The sequence below is a fragment of the Callionymus lyra genome, chromosome 7 (genome assembly GCF_982586985.1).
Source record: "Callionymus lyra chromosome 7, fCalLyr1.hap1.1, whole genome shotgun sequence".
In the NCBI taxonomy this organism is placed as follows: domain Eukaryota; kingdom Metazoa; phylum Chordata; class Actinopteri; order Syngnathiformes; family Callionymidae; genus Callionymus; species Callionymus lyra.
This window is the reverse complement of record NC_141824.1, coordinates 17,343,367-17,362,533: the sequence shown is the minus strand read 5'-3', so window position 1 is coordinate 17,362,533 and position 19,167 is coordinate 17,343,367. Positions and strand designations below refer to the sequence as shown.

Below are 19,167 nucleotides of genomic sequence, written 5' to 3'. Positions count from 1 at the left end.
CGTTGTGACTGCTGCCATCTAGTGGATGGAGGTTTAATTGAGGCGCAAAAATGAATGCTGTGAATATCTGCATGTTAATTTTAAATACAAATCATTTCACACACTTTAAAATATAAACCATTAAAAACGATAAAAAAAAACGTCAACTCAAAGCAATTTGTATCATAAAATAAAAAATTGAGATATTTAAGTAGCTTCTCGTCTCATTCCTCGTCACAGCGCCACCTTCAGACCTGGCATGTGTACTGCATTTGTTTTTCTCAGGAGAGCAACGCACTTGAGGTTTTTACTCCTCTTAAGTTACCTCGCTCTAGTGGTGACCTTGTACATTAAGCAGTATTACCATCAACAAACAATCGGATCTTGACGTCGTTGAAGTTGTGACGGGGGTTGGATCGGCTCTCAGAACTCACTTCCTGGGGACACTTTGAACTAGAAACGGTGATTGCGATTCTCGCCGGAACTCTTGAGAGATCGTCTTCCGCAGCTTCATCACGACTCTCCTCGCGACGAACAACGTTTGTTTGCTCCCAGGTGTGTGTGTGTGTGTGTGTGTGTGTGTGTGTGTGTGTGTGTGTGTGTGTGTGTGTGTGTGTGTGTGTGTGTGTGTGTGTGTGTGTGTGTGTGTGTGTGTGACGAGAGCCGGCGACCGAGGCAGCAGGTATGAACTTATTAGACTTGGCTTCCTTTCCTCCTGGCATCAGCTGGGAGGTGAGGAAAAAGTTTGTAGCTCAGGGAGTCACGTCTTCCCACTGTGGGGGGGTGTGGGGGGGTCTCACCTGAAGGCCTGCTCTCCGTTACAATCCCTCCAAATTGAATCAAAGTGGCACGATGCCCCCCCACTGTTGCATCAAAGTTCCTCTTGTTAGGCCGCGAGCGAGTTTCGCTTTGAAGCAGCCGCTCGTCTTCAGTCTCGCTGACAACACGACCGAGCCGACGTGTCTCGCCTGCAACGCGTCGACGAAATAAGTCGCTTTTGTCTTTGTTTATTTGCCCCAAAAAAAACTCCGATCTTTAGGATGTGTCTGAGATCTCGCTCTGAGGAATGAGAAGAAACGCTCCGGCGTCTTTGATGTTCGGAATTGAACCAGATTTTCCTGGTATGTCTTGAGGAATTTTCAGAAATGTTGACGGAATACGACGACATCGTCTTCAAGGATTTTTCCTCGTCATTGAAGTGTGAAGTTCTTCATTAGAGAAGGTGATCACATGACTCATGACATGTTTAATAAACTCTTTAACACTGAGGTAACAACATTCATTCTATTTACTATTGTATTGAAATTGTGTTGCTGTTGCTTATTTTTGCAATTTTGTTGTGTCTTGTTGTATTTGTTTTCTGTTTCATTTTGTTACAATTGTGTTGTGTTTCCGTAACTTTCTTTCATTGGGGTTGCCTTTGTGTTAGATTTGTAGTCTATTTTCGTTGTGTTGCACTTCAGCTTTTTTATTCATGTTGTGTTTGAGATGAGTTGTGTTGCAACTATTTAGCATTTTGGTTGTGTTGTTTAGTTTGTGTTGCAATTGTCTTGTGTTGCTGTTAAATTTCTGTTCTGTCGCATTTGTGTTGTTTAGTTTGTGTTGCAATTGTTTTGTGTTGCTGTTAAATATCTGTTCTGTCGCATTTGTGTCGTTTAGTTTGTGTTGCAATTGTCTTGTGTTGCTGTTAAATTTGTGTTCTGTTGCATTTGTGTTGTTTAGTTTGTGTTGCAATTGTCTTGTGTTGCTGTTAAATGTGTGTTCTGTTGCATTTGTGTTGTTTAGTTTGTGTTGCTCTTGTCTTGTGTTGCTGTTAAATTTCTGTTCTGTCGCATTTGTCTTGTTTAGTTTGTGTTTCTATTGTCTTGTGTTGCTCATACATTTCTGTTCTGTTGCATTTGTGTTGTTTAGTTTGTGTTGCAATTGTCTTGTGTTGCTGTTAAATTTCTGTTCTGTTGCATTTGTGTTGTTTAGTTTGTGTTGCAATTGTCTTGTGTTGCTGTTAAATGTGTGTTCTGTTGCATTTGTGTTGTTTAGTTTGTGTTGCTCTTGTCTTGTGTTGCTGTTAAATTTCTGTTCTGTCGCATTTGTGTTGTTTAGTTTGTGTTGCAATTGTCTTGTGTTGCTGTTACATTTGTGTTCTGTTGCATTTGTGTTGTTTAGTTTGTGTTGCAATTGTGTGGTTGTTGCATTTGTGTTGTGTTTGATTCATGATTTAGGTAATTTGTGTTGTGATTGTGTTTAATTTGTTGTGTTGCAATTATGTTGTGTTGCTGTTAGATTTGTGTTAAGTCGATTTGTGTTTTTAAAAATTGTATTGCAATTGTGTTGTTGTCAAATTTGATTCGTGTTGTGTTTCATTTGTGTTGGTTAGTTTATATTGTAATTGTGTAATGTTGCTGTTCCACCTGTGTTTACTTTGTGTTGCAGTTGTGTTGTGTTGTTGTTTCATTTGTGTTGCGTCACACTTAAATTTTATTGTGGAGAGAACATGAAGCTTTTATTTTCTTAACCGAACTAAATACACTCAAATATGTAAGTGTAATAAAATGAATCGTCACAGTTTCATAGAATTACTTTCAGACACTTCAGCCTCTCAGTGCGATCTGGCGCGAGAATGTCCACAGTTGAAGTCAAATGGTGTTTACTCAGTACACGTGTCCTCGGTTAGCTTCATTACCCATGAGACTCTGGTGCAAACCTCTTTATGACGGAGAGTCTTTAATTGGCCGACGCAGGACTAATTACGGCCAATGACCCATCTTGGCGAGCAGATGCGTTTGCTTTCTCGGAGGCGTTTTCTCGCTCTGCGATGAAAAAACACAACCATTAACGGACAAACGCTGTTAATTGCTGCTAATGCTGCTACGAGCAACTTTGCTGATGTGGAAGCAGATTCGTAAATACTGTTAAAAATTAATGGTGCGATCAGCAGTTTCTTCACTGATCTGCTCGCTGGAGTCGTAAAAAAAACAGGGAACGAGGACATTTTTTCGTCGCCAAGGGGCCGACACTCGACTTAACTTTCGTTTGTGTTGAAGCTGATATTCTTGAACGAAACTGTCGAGCTCACACACAGTTGTGGATGTTTTTACCTGCTAACATGCTAACATGCTAACACCAGATAGAGGATTGTAGCTACATAGATACATAGATAGATAGATAGATAAAACTGAATAGCGTTGTTGATTTCAGAACCAGTTAAAGTCACTGTTGGCCCTAACAATAGATGACACAACACCTTCCAACCTGGTGTTGATTGATGTCCTAAACTTAAAGTTCACTTTTGTCCGATTTACCCGGGATAAGTATTACCTGGGAATCTCTGGTAATTTGTAAGTATTGCAGAGAATTTTTTAGTTTTTATCCGGTGTGAATGTGTCATGTCTGTGATTTGTAATGTAATAATTCCACCGCAAATTACATACTTTAATTCACAAAACACAGACGTGGGGTGATAATACTAATCACGTGTGAATCCTGTGTTTGTAATTCTGAATGCCGCATTTATGCAACTGTAACGGACTTTTAGGCACTCGCCATTGTGTTAATATTTACTTCCGCTGTTTTATTTTGTAAGGGTTGAAAAGGAAGTAGATTGAGTTTGTTGTTGTTGTTGTTGGGGGGGGTGTGTTCCACATGACGAAAGTAAAGAAGACTTGCGCGCTGCACAGCTACAAACTAAGTTCCAGTTCCAGTTGGGCTCCTTTTAAGATCTGTATCTCTAGGTAATGTCAGTAAATATGACTATTTTACAGACGTCGCTTATCCTGTGTGAATGCACTTAAAATAACGCAGAGGGGGGGAATTTACAAAACACCAAGGTCCACAGGTGATACTTATCCCGTGCGAATATGGCTTTTCTCAGGAAAAGATGTGAGTAGAATAAGAAACTGGTTCAGGACGGACTCGGCAACAAGAGTATGATCAGACTTGGTGAAGTACAACAAAAGACGATATGGAGTAGACAGTAATGGACTTTTTGAAAAATAACAAGAAAGATTTGGTAAACTAGTCGTCTGAAATAGACTTTAACTATCAAGTCCAAAATCACAAACACATTTGGTAAACTGGATGTCTTGTGGTCCCAATCCTTTTTTGTGCCACGGACCAGTTAAATATCGGGATTAAATTGATGGACCAACGTTCAAATAGAAGGAAGTAAAAGATAAAATAGCATGACCTGCAGAAAAAACTACAATTAAGTGCATGACATAAACATCTGGCTGTAACGCTGAATCAGCAAGAGCTCTGGACTGGTTACAACAAGATGTGTTTGCATCGATGTATGTTCGATTTTATGCCGACGATGGCGTTCTGTGTATGTGTGTGTAGCTCTAGAGACTTTGTGCCAAAGTTTTATTTCCAAAGAGTTTGTGTTTCACTCTTTTTCATGAGTCAAGTCACATGCTAATGTTATTTCACAAAATGAAAGCCCTCTCAGGCAGTAGTATTCAACAGAAAAGATGATTAATCGTTTTCTTTCTTCTACTTCTCGGTTTATTTTTCTGAAAAGACCAAAATGAGAGTGAAATTGAAAGGGATTCATTGAAACACGATGGTGAATAACCAGAGTCTCTTGTGTTAAGAGGCGGATTCGATTCATGTGACAAGAACCCAATTGCTTAATGCTAACGTTAGTAAAAACGAAAGCTCATTTTCTGTGAAGACTTCCTGTGAAAGGAGGGACAGTTCAAACATTAAAAAAAGAGAGCTTGTGACTTGAACTGTTGATGTTTCACTTTAATTGGATAGAAACTACTTTGATAAACTTGTTAGCATGTAAGCGTTCAGTTAAATACATTAGTCGCGTGAAGTTAAAAGGATAAAAGAGACTGAGATACAGGCTGAAATAAAAAGTCACAAACACTTTTTATCTTCGATCTCATTCTTCAATCTGATGTTGTCAGTTGTTGTTGTTCGCCAGCTCTACTGTGTGTTTGTGAGCTGAGTTGTGGATTTTTCCGACTTTCTGGATTTGGACCGTCGTCCAGGAACTTGCCGATATTTACCGTACAAGTCGTGGAACTACAGAATTTAAACCCTGTCTGGTCCTGAGTCGTAACATCGAGGCAGCAACACTCAACGTTCCTGCATGAATGCAGCGGACTCTTCTTCCGCCCGAATCAAAGGCAGTGGATTTGTAGAAGTATGCGGTTGCCGTGGAGACCAGATAAAGGCTCTTACCCCGGGGAGCTGTGCGATGTGAAAAACTGACAGACTCTGTCCTGGCTCCCGTCTCTCACCCCGGCCAGCCTCGGCTCGGTCCGGTCACGTCTGGCCGCTCAGAGCTCCCTCTCTTTGATTAAATCCGTCCCAGATTGACGGCGAGCCGCAATTATTGTTCCCAGTCCGCTGTGACGGATCCTCGCCAGCCAGCCTGAGTGTAAAGAATACTTTAATAAGAAAAACAGCGGTTACCACGAGCGTCTCATGTCGTGGCATTAACACCCATTAGTTTTTATTCTTGGGGTTGATTTCACACGAGGGGGCACCTGGACTGAAGACCACGAGTGATCCTCCGAAGCTAGATTTAACAAGTTAATTGCAGGATTTCCTGGCTTTGATTTACGAACAACAGGATGTTCAGTTGCATTTATTTTTGCTGAGATTAATATTGAAAGCCAAAAATATAGAAGTACAGTGTTTTTGGTTTACCTGACAAGAATCCGGCGATACATCACGATACAGGACCAAATATATGTAGCGATGGTCTGATATGAAGCTTCATGAAGCAGTGTCATGTTGTTTAGAGGTCAGTAGGTGGCGCCATCAGTTTAAACATAATGTGATGTTTCATTAGAGCTGTTGTTCAAACAGAGGTAAATAGTGCAGAGACCGCCATCTAGTGGACTCTAAAAGTGATGACACTGCCTCATGTAAGCAGCAAGGAACAACGATATTTGTGTATTATTGTTGATTACTTGAATCGTAACTGCTTTTATTTCTTTCAAAACCAAACGTATTCTAACATCAGCTTTAAAAGCCGCTGGAGTCGACCGTATCCTCTCATCCTCAGTCATCGCCATTCTCTCACTGGAGGTTTAAGCTAACAAAAAAAATGAACAAAAATTAGCTTTGAATATTTACATGTTAATTATAAAAAATAAATAAAACGTAGACATTACACACACTTTATTGAAATGTAAAAGACCTTTGAAAAAACATTTTAATGAAGCTCACTTGGAATGTTCCTTAAATCTAACTCTATTCCTCGTGACTCACAGAAAGAAGAGGGTTTTGGGTTTGATTGACGTATCAATATCCAGTCAGTTCTAAATGACCAAATAAAATGATTTGATGTTGCTTTTACGGTTTTGAAACAAGTTTTAAACAATGAAATTAAAGTGCTTCCCCATAAAAACAAACTATTTAAAATACAATTTGTTTCAAGGTACTTGATCTAATCTCACTCGAGTGTGGTTCTGGCGACAAAAATACTTTCTTGTCGGAGCTCAAATTTTGGGTCAATCTGCTGTGGGCGGGTCTCATGTTAGTGGAGAGTCAAAATGGCGGATGTATCTTGTCTCCGATGTGTTTGAATTGTAACCGTTCGTAATAAAACCTCTACTTTGATTCTACATTCGGCATTGTCTTTGGTTTTCCACGACGTGCACGTTAAAAAATAATGAAGCTGATCTGTTGCAGAAAATCTCGCCGTGGTATTCGAGCGTGAATTCGCCCTCGTCTGTATGTGTCAGGATTCCTGTTTCCATTCACGCGGTGAAAAAACACCTTCATCTTCTTCCTTTTTATTAGTTCCACGAGCAGCTCACCTCTTTTTCCTCCCTCTGCACCAGAGAGGTTGATGCCGTCTTTCTCTCCTTCCGTCTGCTTTGCCTCAAAAGTGTTTGTTTGCCTCCGTGATGATGGCGATGATGTTGTCCAGTCAAGCGCGGCGGCGGCGGCGTCGATGCTAAAGAAAGTGAATATGGATTTTCAGATTTACAACAGCGGAGCGTTAGTTAAGAGCATCTGTGTTATCGGTTTTCATCTCCGCACCTGCCCGAGTGTGTTATGATCCGAGGCGGGAGTGAACGTCCTCGACCACCGACCAATAAAACAAAAAAAGTCTCCGTCCACGTTGTTTCCTCCTGAAACTTTCAGATTTACAACCTCGGGATCGTTTACACTGATTAAGCTCTCACGGCTCCTTCAAGCGCTGAATTTATCTTCCTTTATCTGCTCACTCCTTCCATTTATCTTCACGAGTCGTTACTGGAATGTTGGAGCCACTAATGAGCGAATGTCCTCAAATCATTGATGGTGATTAACAGGCCGAATGATAAGTTGCACGTGTGGAGTTGGGAAAACTTTCCAAAGTTTCATGGTCCCCACTGGACGAGCTTTTGGACCTTTTGGTAAAGTCAGGAGAGTAGGACGAGTGAGGAACCAGAGAAGGTTTTGAAGGAACCACTGAAGTCTAGACTGTTGCTGGAACTTTTCTACAGACTGATTATAATCTCAGAACCTTCACTGTGCTGTCAAAACGGTTCTGAACATAGACTTCATATAACAAAGTGGTGGGTAATTACATTTCTTCAGGGGCCAGAGTTTATACAGTGGTTGTTATGAGGGACCATCAAAAATAAATGATGTATCACTTGGTCTTCTTTTATCTAATATCTAAATATTTCCAAACATTTTAAACCTTTCAAGGGTCAACTAATACTCACAAAAATGACCAAAGCGCAGACAAAAGTCCTAAAACAAAAGCTCTATAGTCATAATTACTAGGAATGAATAATATAAATAAATCCAAACATTTTGTTAGTTTCTACATGATCTCAATTATAAGTGTCAATTTATTACAAAGTAATCTCAAGACTCTTTAGAGTTTAACCCTTGTGTTGTCTCGGGTTCAAGTTGACCCGGTTATTCACCTTCACCCAGAGGCAACACATGGGATACCAGAAACTCATTCATTTTAGGGCCTTTGGGTCACCTTGACCTTGAGATAACACAAGGGTTAAGGAAAACTACATGTGAGAAAATAAAAATGGATCCTAGTGAGTCAACAATGAGTGAAACACAGTGTGACATTTGCGAGGAAAATCTTTTAGAAGGCAGAAACTCCATCCCAGGTGTGTGAGGGAGAGGTACCGCAGGTCCTTCCTCCCCGCTGCCATCAGATTCCACAATAAGAACACAGCAAGATAAATATTTAACAGCACCTTTTCTTCTTGTTATTTTTGTAAATATGATAGTGTATATATAATATAGGGCAGATTTTTATTATATTCTATTTAGATCTTTCTTTTCATTGTATTATTCTATTTCTGGGTGTTTTTTAGTTGAGGTATTGCGCTTGCTGTTGTTTAAACTGAATTTCCCCTCGCGGGACACATAAAGGATTTCTGATTTCTGAAACCTTGCGCAGAACAAGACTCGGTTTTGAGGGCCTCCAAAGTTTAGGGGAAGCACGTTGCTTCCCGGCCACAACCTTACCCAGTTCTGGTACATTATATGGAAATTATATATGGGATGTCATTTAAGTCAATTCGAATCTAATTTAAATCCAATTTTCAGTGGCGGCCATCTTGGAAATGCAGTCTGCATCTGTTAAGTTGACACTACTCAATGCTGTTTTGTTTAGTTTATTTTCCAGGATTCTTTTTTCATTTTATAGAAATAAAAAAACAAGGTAAATTAAGTTATCTGCTATGTTGGCTACCTATTTGGATTGGGTCTACAAGAATAAATATTTTCTGATAATTACTAGAAGGGCTTTGATATAATGGGATTTTTTCCAGGATGTCATTTTTTTTCTAAAAAAAACGTTTTACTGGATAGGGGAATCAAGTATTTCTTGTCAGAAAATAAATAAATTTCGTAGCTAATTCTAAAAAATCGAAAATGTACAAACATACCAATTAAACTTGACAAGGGAAATTATTCTTTGTTTCTGCATCTTTCAACATTCGACATTCCTTATTTTTTAGTGATGCTTGATGAGCCGACATGAAACAGTTGATGAGTTTAAGAAGGAGTTGAAGGTGTTCTTGTGACTTCTGGACAACCAGCCGCAAGCTGACAATTGGAAAACTGTGACCTTTGGCTCTTGTACATTCGCTTTACTTTTTAAAACCAGACTTTTCCGAGTGGAGTCGATAAGTTTTACAAGCGTAAAGGTGTGAATGTGGTTTTGCTTCTCCTCGCATTGATTCCTGTGTTGGTGGCTAATAGTTTATTTTGCAAACGGCGTCGGAGAGAAATAAGAATCATCAATAATTGATGGTTCAGCGAGCGCATCTCGACAACTTCTGTCTGATATTGATCCAGATTCGGCAGCTCCGGGGTCAGAGCAAGACTTGAGGACGATGTCTGGATGATGCATCTTCGTGATGGACACGAGATTCAAGATCGTCCTCGACGTCCTTTGCCATCAAGGGCTGGGATGAGCTGCTGCTGTCATGAATGTTGATAAACGATTGAGACCAATCATATCACCTTAAGCTACATCGTGTTTGTTCTTCGATTGATAAAATGTACTTTTCCTTTATGGATATAAAAGTTTCCAGCTTTACTGCATCTTGTAAACAATAAATCTCGCCATCGGGGCTGTAGAAGGAACGTTTTATCAGTTTCTGGAATTGATTGATTTCGAACATTCAGAAGTCAATTTTAAAAATAATATAAATAGATTTTGTTCAAGAAAAAAAGGTAGTTTTTGGGATCAAACATTTACAGCCTGTCTTTGTTTTGAGATAGATGGGTAGTACGGCTGTCAACGTCTACATGAGTAAATGGTTACACAGATAATGGATCAAAACCATTTAGAAAAATCAATAGCCGTCTACACTTTTCTTTCTCTCCTCCTCCTCGTTCATTTCTGACCGATATATATACCTGACCCGGAGCTGTCGTTGACCACTGAGGCTTTTGTGTTCTGGTCATGTGGTGTTGGATTCTGGATTCAGTTTTGAGAATTTAACGGCGTTTGATATTGTTAAAAAACACGACTAGTCCAACAATGTATTCATACATAAGTGATTGTTGTAGTTATAGATTGTTAAAATGTTTGTAAATTACAAATAAATGTAGTCCGGCTTCAAGTATTACTCCGTGAAAACATATATACCAATATTATGACAGATTCTGGAGTGTCGTGAACCACAAACAATCTGTTCAAGTCTGTTAGTGAAACCAGATAGTAACTATTGGAAGTGAGTCTACAAAAATAAATATTATTTCTCCGATCATTACTAGAAGGGCTTTGATGTAATGGGATTAGGAGGTGTTTGAATGGAGACACAACCCACTAGGCTAAATTGCACAAATTCGTTACAACCCTTGACTATTAAAAATTGTGACCGTGACTAATGGAGGTTAATTCTTTATTAATCTTACAGAGAGAGATGTACAGACATTACGTCCGGACGGTCCAATCTTTGTACACTGTCAGATGGTTAAAAGACAAATAATCTGTTGATTTAAGTGTCTCCTAAGTTGATCTTGGAACTCTATTGTACTCATCAGTTTGTGTCTGTTTGTACAAAACTCTCCTTTCATTAAAATATACACATTAGAAAATGTGCTCAAGCCCCGCCCAATGAAAACATTTTATTTTTCTGGAGATGAAATCTTGTTTACCATAACCACACCCACCTGTTATCGGTCAAGCATCAAGGTTTGTCGTTGCGCGTCATAAGTTCTTGAAGACTCCACCTCTAACGGACTCGATGTATAAACAAAGCAGGGTGTGATTACAGCTGGCTAGAGGAGGAGTGAAGCCATTATAAAGTCATAATGGACTCTGCTCTTGAACCTCTCGTTCGCTGAGATTTCAGACGGGGGAGAACTTTATAAAGTAATAAGTTCAAAACATGGTCATGATGAGGGTCTTGTCGAGGAAGAATTTAACAATTGACCTTTAATTAATCAACATCATCACATCAAATATCAAAACTTTTGTTATATATTTGGAATAAATTACATTTAAAAATAAACACACACAAATTGGACAAAAAGGTCCAAATGGACGACATTGAACAACAAAATATGAATGAAATTAAAATCAAAAGATGGTGCGGCTCATGATTAAAAGAACGGAAAAAAGAAAAACGCCACCAAAAATCAAAGCTTAATGTGTGATTGTAGAAGTGAAATGGCATTGATTTGGGTGTTGAGTCACTTGCTTGGTGTCACACTGTGATGAGTGTCATCTCTTTCACAGATTTTTATTAAACAGCTGCGGATGATCGTTCCACATTATTTCATGTATAGAAAGCTGATCTAAAATCCATTATAAAGCATCAGAATGAGCTTCTCTGACCTCGAGTGTTAAAACGAGGCAGTAAGTGAGTCAGCTCGTCTCCACATGGTGAGCAGCGCTGGATTCAAGTCAGGAAATGAAGACGCTGCTCCCGTGATGAGGGTCGTGCCGGAGCAGCAGAGGTTTAGGAGTCTGACACGTCGCCAGATGGGAAGCAGCAGATCAATTTACTGCTGCAGAAGAAGGTTCAGAATTCTGCTGGCAGTGAGGACGGAGGGAAGAAGGACAGATGTGTGAGCTTTGACACTCTCCGGGCCCAGAATTTCTCTTTTATAAGTAAAGGTTTGGATCAAAATCCACTCCAGAGAAGGTGAGAATTGTGTCTCACAGATCTTCAAGTTCCTGCAGTTTGCCTCTTGAAATATGCCTCAGTCTGTAGTGAGGGTGCTCCTCCCTGACGGTTCAGTAGATCTTGTTGGTCATGAGGTCTTCGGGTGGGGAGTACTCTGTAGCAGAGGTTTGACAGTTCTCTTCTAGTGTTAATATGTTAGCATACCTAGTTCATTAGTGGTTATTGTGTTGTAGCGATTGGCTGGTTAGGTTTCATGAAACAGTTAATATTGTTTCATAAAAAAGCTGATGAGGTTTCATGAAGTCGTTTATTGTTTCATGAAACAGCTGATGAGGTTTCATGAAGTAGTTGATATTGTTTGATGAAACGGCTGATGAGGTTTCATGAAGCAGTTGATATTGTTTCATGAAACGGCTGATGATGTTTCATGAAAAAGCTGATTAGGTTTCATTAAGTAGTTAATAAGGTTTCATGAAGCAGTTGATGAGGTTTCATGAAACAGTTAATATTGTTTCATGAAACGGCTGATGAGGTTTCATGAAGCAGTTGATAAGGTTTCATTAAGCAGTTGATATTGTTTCATGAAACAGCTGATGGAGGTTTCATAAAGCAGTTGATATTGTTTCATGAAACAGCTGATGAAGGTTTCATAAAGTAGTTGATATTGTTTCATGAAACAGCTGACGAAGGTTTCATAAAGCAGTTTATATTGTTTCATGCAACAGCTGACGAAGGTTTCATAAAGTAGTTGATATTGTTTCATGAAACAGCTGACGAAGGTTTCATAAAGCAGTTTATATTGTTTCATGCAACAGCTGACGAAGGTTTCATTAAGCAGTTGATATTGTTTCATGAAACAGCTGATGGAGGTTTCATAAAGTAGTTGATATTGTTTCATGAAACAGCTGACGAAGGTTTCATAAAGCAGTTGATATTTTATCATGAAACAGCTGATGATGTTTCATAAAGAAGTTTATATTGTTTTATGAAACACCTGATGGCGGTTTCTTAAAGCAGTTGATATTTTATCATGAAACAGCTGATGATGTTTCATAAAGAAGTTGATATTTTTTCATGAAACAGCTGATGAGGTTTCATGAAATAGCTGATGAAGGTTTCATAAAGCAGTTGATATTGTTTCATGAAACAGCTGACGGAGGTTTCATAACGCAGTTGATATTGTTTCATGCAACAGCTGATGAGGTTTCATGAAACAGCTGATGAAGGTTTTATAAAGCAGTTTATATTGTTTTATGAAACAGCTGACGAAGGTTTCTTAAAGCAGTTGATATTTTATCATGAAACAGCTGATGATGTTTCATAAAGAAGTTGATATTTTTTCATGAAACAGCTGATGAGGTTTCATGAAATAGCTGATGAAGGTTTCATAAAGCAGTTGATATTGTTTCATGAAACAGCTGACGGAGGTTTCATAACGCAGTTGATATTGTTTCATGCAACAGCTGATGAGGTTTCATGAAACAGCTGATGAAGGTTTTATAAAGCAGTTGATATTGTTTCATGCAACAGCTGATGAGGTTTCATGAAACAGCTGATGAAGGTTTTATAAAGCAGTTGATATTGTTTCATGAAACAGCTGATGAGGTTTCATGAAACAACTGATGAAGGTTTTATAAAGCAGTTGATATTGTTTCATGCAACAGCTGATATTGTTTCATGCAACAGCTGATGAGGTTTCATAAGGCAGTTGATATTGTTACATGAAATGAAACAGCTGATCGGTGTTTCATAAAGTAGTTAAGGTTTCATGCAACAGCTGATGGATGTTTCATGGAGCAGCTGAAGAGGTTTCATAAAACCGTATACTCCATTTCAAAGACCACTTGTCAGCACTTGAATGAAAACTTCACGATCAAGCCTCTGAGGACCGTCACCCACGTGCACAGTGGCAAACTCCATCAAGAAAACAAACCGCAATTAAATCAAACACGAGACGACGCGAGTCACTGTCTGAGCAGTAGATGTGAAATTACTGCAGTTCATGTTGATGAATCTTTCTTGGCAGAAAGTAGATTCATCACAGCCGTCCATATAAGAAGCAATTACTGAGTCACCGTCAACAGCAGGTACGAGACGAGCGAGTGGGCCGTCGTATAAAATGTCCGGCTGGTTCTCATTATCCATCTCCTTTTCGCTCCCAATTATCCAGTTACTCAATCTGTGTGCTATTGTTTGATGCAGATCAGTCCTTCAGACGTAGATATGAATATTTCTTTGATTTTGATTTAATAATGGTTCTGATGGAAGCGCGATACGTTTGTACGACACTGGTTCTGCCTGATGAGTAACCGCTGAAATCTTCAGTGACGGCAGAGGCCGCAGCCCAGGAGTCGAGGGAGTTTGTTTTGTAGGAGAAAAACTGATTCTGGAGAGAAGAAGATGAGCTTTTGTGTATAAAGATAAGATTTTATTAAAATTCTTACAGTACTTAATTAATCTGTGTGTGCTTTGAGGTCATTTATTTGGTTAGAAATCGAAAAAAATCATTCTCAATTTTCATTCCCTTACTGGCTCTCCTTTAACAGAGAACGAAAGATAATAATAGAGTTTAATAAACAACCAGGTTTGTCACAATATAAAAAAAAATAACAGAATTGTTTTGGATTCTTCACTTCCCTCCGATGATAAAAAAAATACTTTTATAAGTACATAACTTTATTAAATAACAAAACCAACAACCAATCATTTCACATTTAAATAGTGACGATGTAAACATCTATTTTTTTTTATAATGAAATAAACAAAAAAACTATAAGCATTCAGTGAGTTGAGCAACATTCAAGTATAATAACAAACCAATATTTCCACTTCCTGTTTCAAGGTTCAAACAGGCAAAATGTTTATTTTCTTGCTCTATATTGAGACAAAAGCTTTGTCTTACCCCCAAGAACGGACTCAAAAACCAGTAGAAGAAGCTGAAAAATGATTCTTAACTTCATGTGTAAAGTTTCATCCAAAAAAAAAATGAAGGTAAAATACTGCACTTGTGTGAAGTTTGTTTTGCTAACGCTAGCTAGCGCTGGTTTGGTGCAGGAATGACAAAGCATGTTTTTATTCACACCAGCAGAACCTGCTCTTGACACGATCCTGATCTCTTAAACATTAACGTCTCTAGTTAATCGAAGCTTTTTTTTGCTTGAAATAAAATCCAACATAAGTTATTGACCTGCCTGCATCAAACCAGAGCTAGCTAGCCTTAGCATCTGATCAAACACAGTGCTAGCTCATAACTCCATATTCCTGAATTTAAAAAAACACAATACTGGTTCTCATGGTCATGCTAATTCCTGAGATAGATAGATTTAAAATGTGTTATTATTCAAAGAAAAAATAAATTGGTCCAAGAAAGAAACCAGTGCTGTGTCTCAAATCGCATACTAATCTTAGTATGCTAGAAGTTAGTATGCATCAGTTTAGTATGCATACTAACTAGTACGCAAATTCTCCGCAGATAGTATGTCTCAAATCAAACCCTGAAGCTACACACTAACCGGAAATCACATGACAGCTTCTTCTTCTACTTCTATTTAACGATGTTTCAAGCAGCTGTTTGAACTGCTATCGCCGACACCTGCTGGCAGCACGTATTGCAACTTTGGAAAAATAAATAAAGAAAAAATATGAGAATCTAAATAATCGCGAGATATTTAAGCTGGTATCAGCAGCGAAGACGTGTTTATCCTTCTACTGCTGCTGAAAATACACATTTAAGTATATGCATATATATGCATTTACATATGACGTAACTTCCGTTTAAAACGTCACTAAAATGGCGGCTGTTTAGTATGGTTAGTGTCCATCGAACCATGCTAGTTTTGTGGGCGTGTTTGTATGCCAATTTAGTGTGCATGGCGCACTAAATTTCGCATACTAAGAATTGAGACACACTAACGTACTAAAAATACTAACTTTTAGTACGTTAGTATGCGATTTGAGACACAGCACTGGTTAAACTGGGTTAGCATCTTCCGTTGCCACAGAATTTCATAAAGTCTGTGGAAACGTGGATCCACAGACTTTATCCTGAGAATCTCTCCTGTTCTGGAGAAAAAAGATTGTGCAACAAACCTTATCATTCTCGAGATTATAATCTGGCGCCACGTATGAGTCATAACATCAGAAAATCTTTGAAACATCTTTACTCTGGAACCACGTCCACTGCTCAGCGGGAGATCGACTATTTCTGTCTGGACACGATCAGGTCACGGAACGCCGCATTATTTCCGGCCCATTTCGTCTTTCACTCGTGTGTTTTTTCTGGATAGTTTCAGAAAAGCGAAGGTGAAGGTGCTGTGCAGGCGAGACGGGTCGAGGAAATGAAACTTCTTTTTTTTTTTATAAACTCTGGGTTGTTATGTGGTTTGTGGCCACCGGGGACGGCTCTGATTGGCGGACGGACGTAAACGCTCATCAAGACAAACAACCAGCCTTCCCGCTGGTTCACCCCGCCAGAATAAGAGTCTTTGTAATCTCCCGGACTCAGAGGAGGCTTCGGTCAGACGAGGGTCAGAACACGACTCCACTTCTGATTTATTTGAAATCTATTCTGGCTTTTTTTTCCATTGCCAAGGAGGAACATGTATCAATAAAATTGAAACTGCAGTGAAAGTTAGTCCTTTGTTATAAACGTACAGTGAATGTTAGCGATCTATCGTCTTTGACTTTGGACCACTTACGCAAAGAAAGCTTGACCTTTAAAGTGTTAGCGCCCCCTTATTTTGTGTTTGTGTTATTCATGTGGATTCAGGAAGGTGTTGTTGTTCACTTGTATGGCCTTAAACCGCTCCTGCTCACACATCCAGCTCTTCCCACTAAAACCCACTTCATAAAACATCAAGAAACTTCCTATAAATAAACCATTATTATGCAGTTGTTAGCGCCTTGACAACTCGAGAATGCTACCGACTTGAAAAAAACTACCTGATGGCGTCTTGGTTAACACGCCTGGTGCGAGTTAGAGTCGGAAAGCATTTTTTACATTTTAAACTGAACCATTAACCATGATGTTTGCTGATGACATAGTGGTTTTCACCGACACCATGTTAAGGTGTGACCGGAGGAAGCGTTTGCTAACTTTCTCACTGCTGTGAGGGTCTGTCAAGCCAGTAGCAAAAATATGTATTACATTTTCATAATGTATATTATTTATTTATTTATAAATCTAATATAAAATACTTTTTTTTTTCCTTACATACATTTTTAATGGATCAACAAAAAAAAGGACAAAAACAAATGAAAAAATTATATTTTTACATGTTGAACTTGTATTAAACAATATAATTAAATTAAAAAACAATTATACGTGATCAGTTTTGACAAAGAGTCACATGTTGCATTGTTCTTGACTAGAGGACGATAAGGAACGGTGAAGATGGCGCCCCCTGATGTAAGAGAAATATATAACGTTATTCGATTTTCGGCTTGCATTCTGCTCTGGTGTGTATATTTTACTAGATTGTTGCTGATGTTTTGTTGTTTTGGGACTCATTAATCCTGCTGCTCGTCTGTTGATAATTCCTCATCGCCGGAGTGTCCTTGCTCCGAGAGACTCGGCATTCATCAGCTTCGACAACGTGAGGGAAGTCGACGCAGCTCTTCATTGATGGTGATCAATGAAAGAACGTAGTCGTTGGACTCTCTGGTGGGAACTTGAATGTCAGCGAAGAGTCAGAGTCAGCAAAACAAGTTAAAAGCTGCAGATCCTGAACAAAATAAAATAAAAAAAGTCCGTCTGTGATTAATAACTCATTAAAAACTTTTCTGCTTCAACTTTCTTTTCTTCCTCGTACAGATCTATCTGCCGCCGTCCAGAAGTTCTCGCAGTCGCTGCAGGAGTTCCAGTTCGAGTGCATCGGTGATGTCGAGACGGATGACGAAGTGAGCATCGGTGAGTCATGGTGGTCGCGTTTGTTTGACGTCGGCAATGAAAGGAAATGCTTGACGCCCCGGTCAGAATGTATGAAGTCGAGTGCTCGTGACAAGCTCCGGTTGCCGGGAGACGGTTCTCTTCAGCGAAGGCTGCGGACCTCGATGGGCTTTTCAGAAAAGCAAAAAAAGCAAACACTCCAATTATTATATTCTTTCACTCAGCCTTTACAACCGGTCGGGCTGGTAAATGAGATTTGTAATTGAAATTCAGTTTCTTGGCAACGCATGTTCTCTGATCCTTTAACTCACTGGTCAGTTTAGTAGAACTTTCTCAAGTCCAAACCGCTTCAAATATCTCTTCCGGTTTTGAAGACATACCTTTTAGGAGCAAATAATCCAAAAATCTCAGGTACTGATGGTCTGATGAAGCTTCATGAAGCAGTGTTATTATGTTCAGAGTCCATTAGATGGCGGTGTCTGCACTATTTTCCTTTGTTTGAACAACTGTTCTAATGAATCATCATTTTTAAAGTTATGGCGCCACCTACTGACATCTAAACAACATGACACTGCTTTATGAAGCTTCATCATCCTTATTTAATATGTATTACACATGCTATAAATTGAAATTTGACCTTTTTGAATCTTCAGGGGCCTTCCTTTTCACCACTTTACATTTTGAAGAAGGAGCTGACATTCTTGAAATCTCCCTTACTATCTATGTTTACATTACAGGTGTAAGAAAATGTCGATATAACAATACATCTCAAAATTATTATTCGATACTGTATTGATATTCAATAGCACTGTATCGATATTTAAAGAACTTTTTATTTTTTTTATTTTACATTTGAAATAACATTTTAATTTTAATTCAAATTTATTTTCAATATTTATTTTTACAATTAACACTTAAATTATCACAGCGTTAATTCATTTGTGTGGCGCAATTAAACCTCCGGCCACTAGATGGCAACATTCGTAATTTCCTCCTGTGCCAAAGTAACAACAGAACCGGTAAAATGGCAGTATGAGTGAAAAAGAAAGGATGCACAAGCTCTAGCTGCTTTTAAAGCGGATGTTTGGACTCATTTTGGCTTTAAAACAAAAATAAATGACAGATACTTGATGTTGCGTGTTACTCCAGGTAGTTTGACACTTCATTGTTAATATAAGATTAAATGTTTTTGTTAATATTTTTTGAGCTACAAGCACTTTCACATTTTATTGGAGAAATTATTTGCTCATTTAAAAAAAATGTGTTGTTTCTTTAAAGGAAACAATACATCACAATATATGGCAATATACATACATGTATATACACAATATACACATGTATGGTATACGTACCGTCCGATTCTTGCCAGTACAACGCCCTATTATACATGTGGTTTAAACTTCATCAATATTGAATGCATCTCAAGTTTAAAAAGCGTCTCTTGACCCCCGGCGACTCGCAACAGAATCTCTCTCCGACGCGAAAGAAACCAACTCATAAAGCGAAGAGATGCACGTCGTTGCATAATTGATGCCATCGATCGCTCCTGATGCTTCGCCTCCGTCTCCGCAGAGATCACGGCGAGTAATTGTGATCAGTGTCAGAGATTAATGGAGGTGCGCACCCTCGCCGGCGTGCGGCGGGGGAAACGCCAAAGCAGCCGCGGCGAGGCCACGCCGGCTCTAATGGGCCGCCCCGGCCTCACCCTCCTCTTCGCTCCTGCTCATTATCCTC

At 39.0% G+C, this 19,167-nt stretch overlaps 1 protein-coding gene across 2 annotated transcripts in view; it reads left to right on the top strand.

The window, feature by feature from the left end:
- Nucleotides 1–19,167, top strand: part of arhgap42b (Rho GTPase activating protein 42b) — an 87,108-nt gene that overhangs the window by 10,098 nt on the left and 57,843 nt on the right. For both annotated transcript variants that reach the window (XM_087795866.1, XM_087795865.1), the window contains exon 2: nt 17,359–17,454. In XM_087795866.1, coding sequence (XP_087651992.1) covers nt 17,359–17,454 — 96 coding nt within the window. The remainder of the gene's footprint in view (nt 1–17,358; nt 17,455–19,167) is intronic.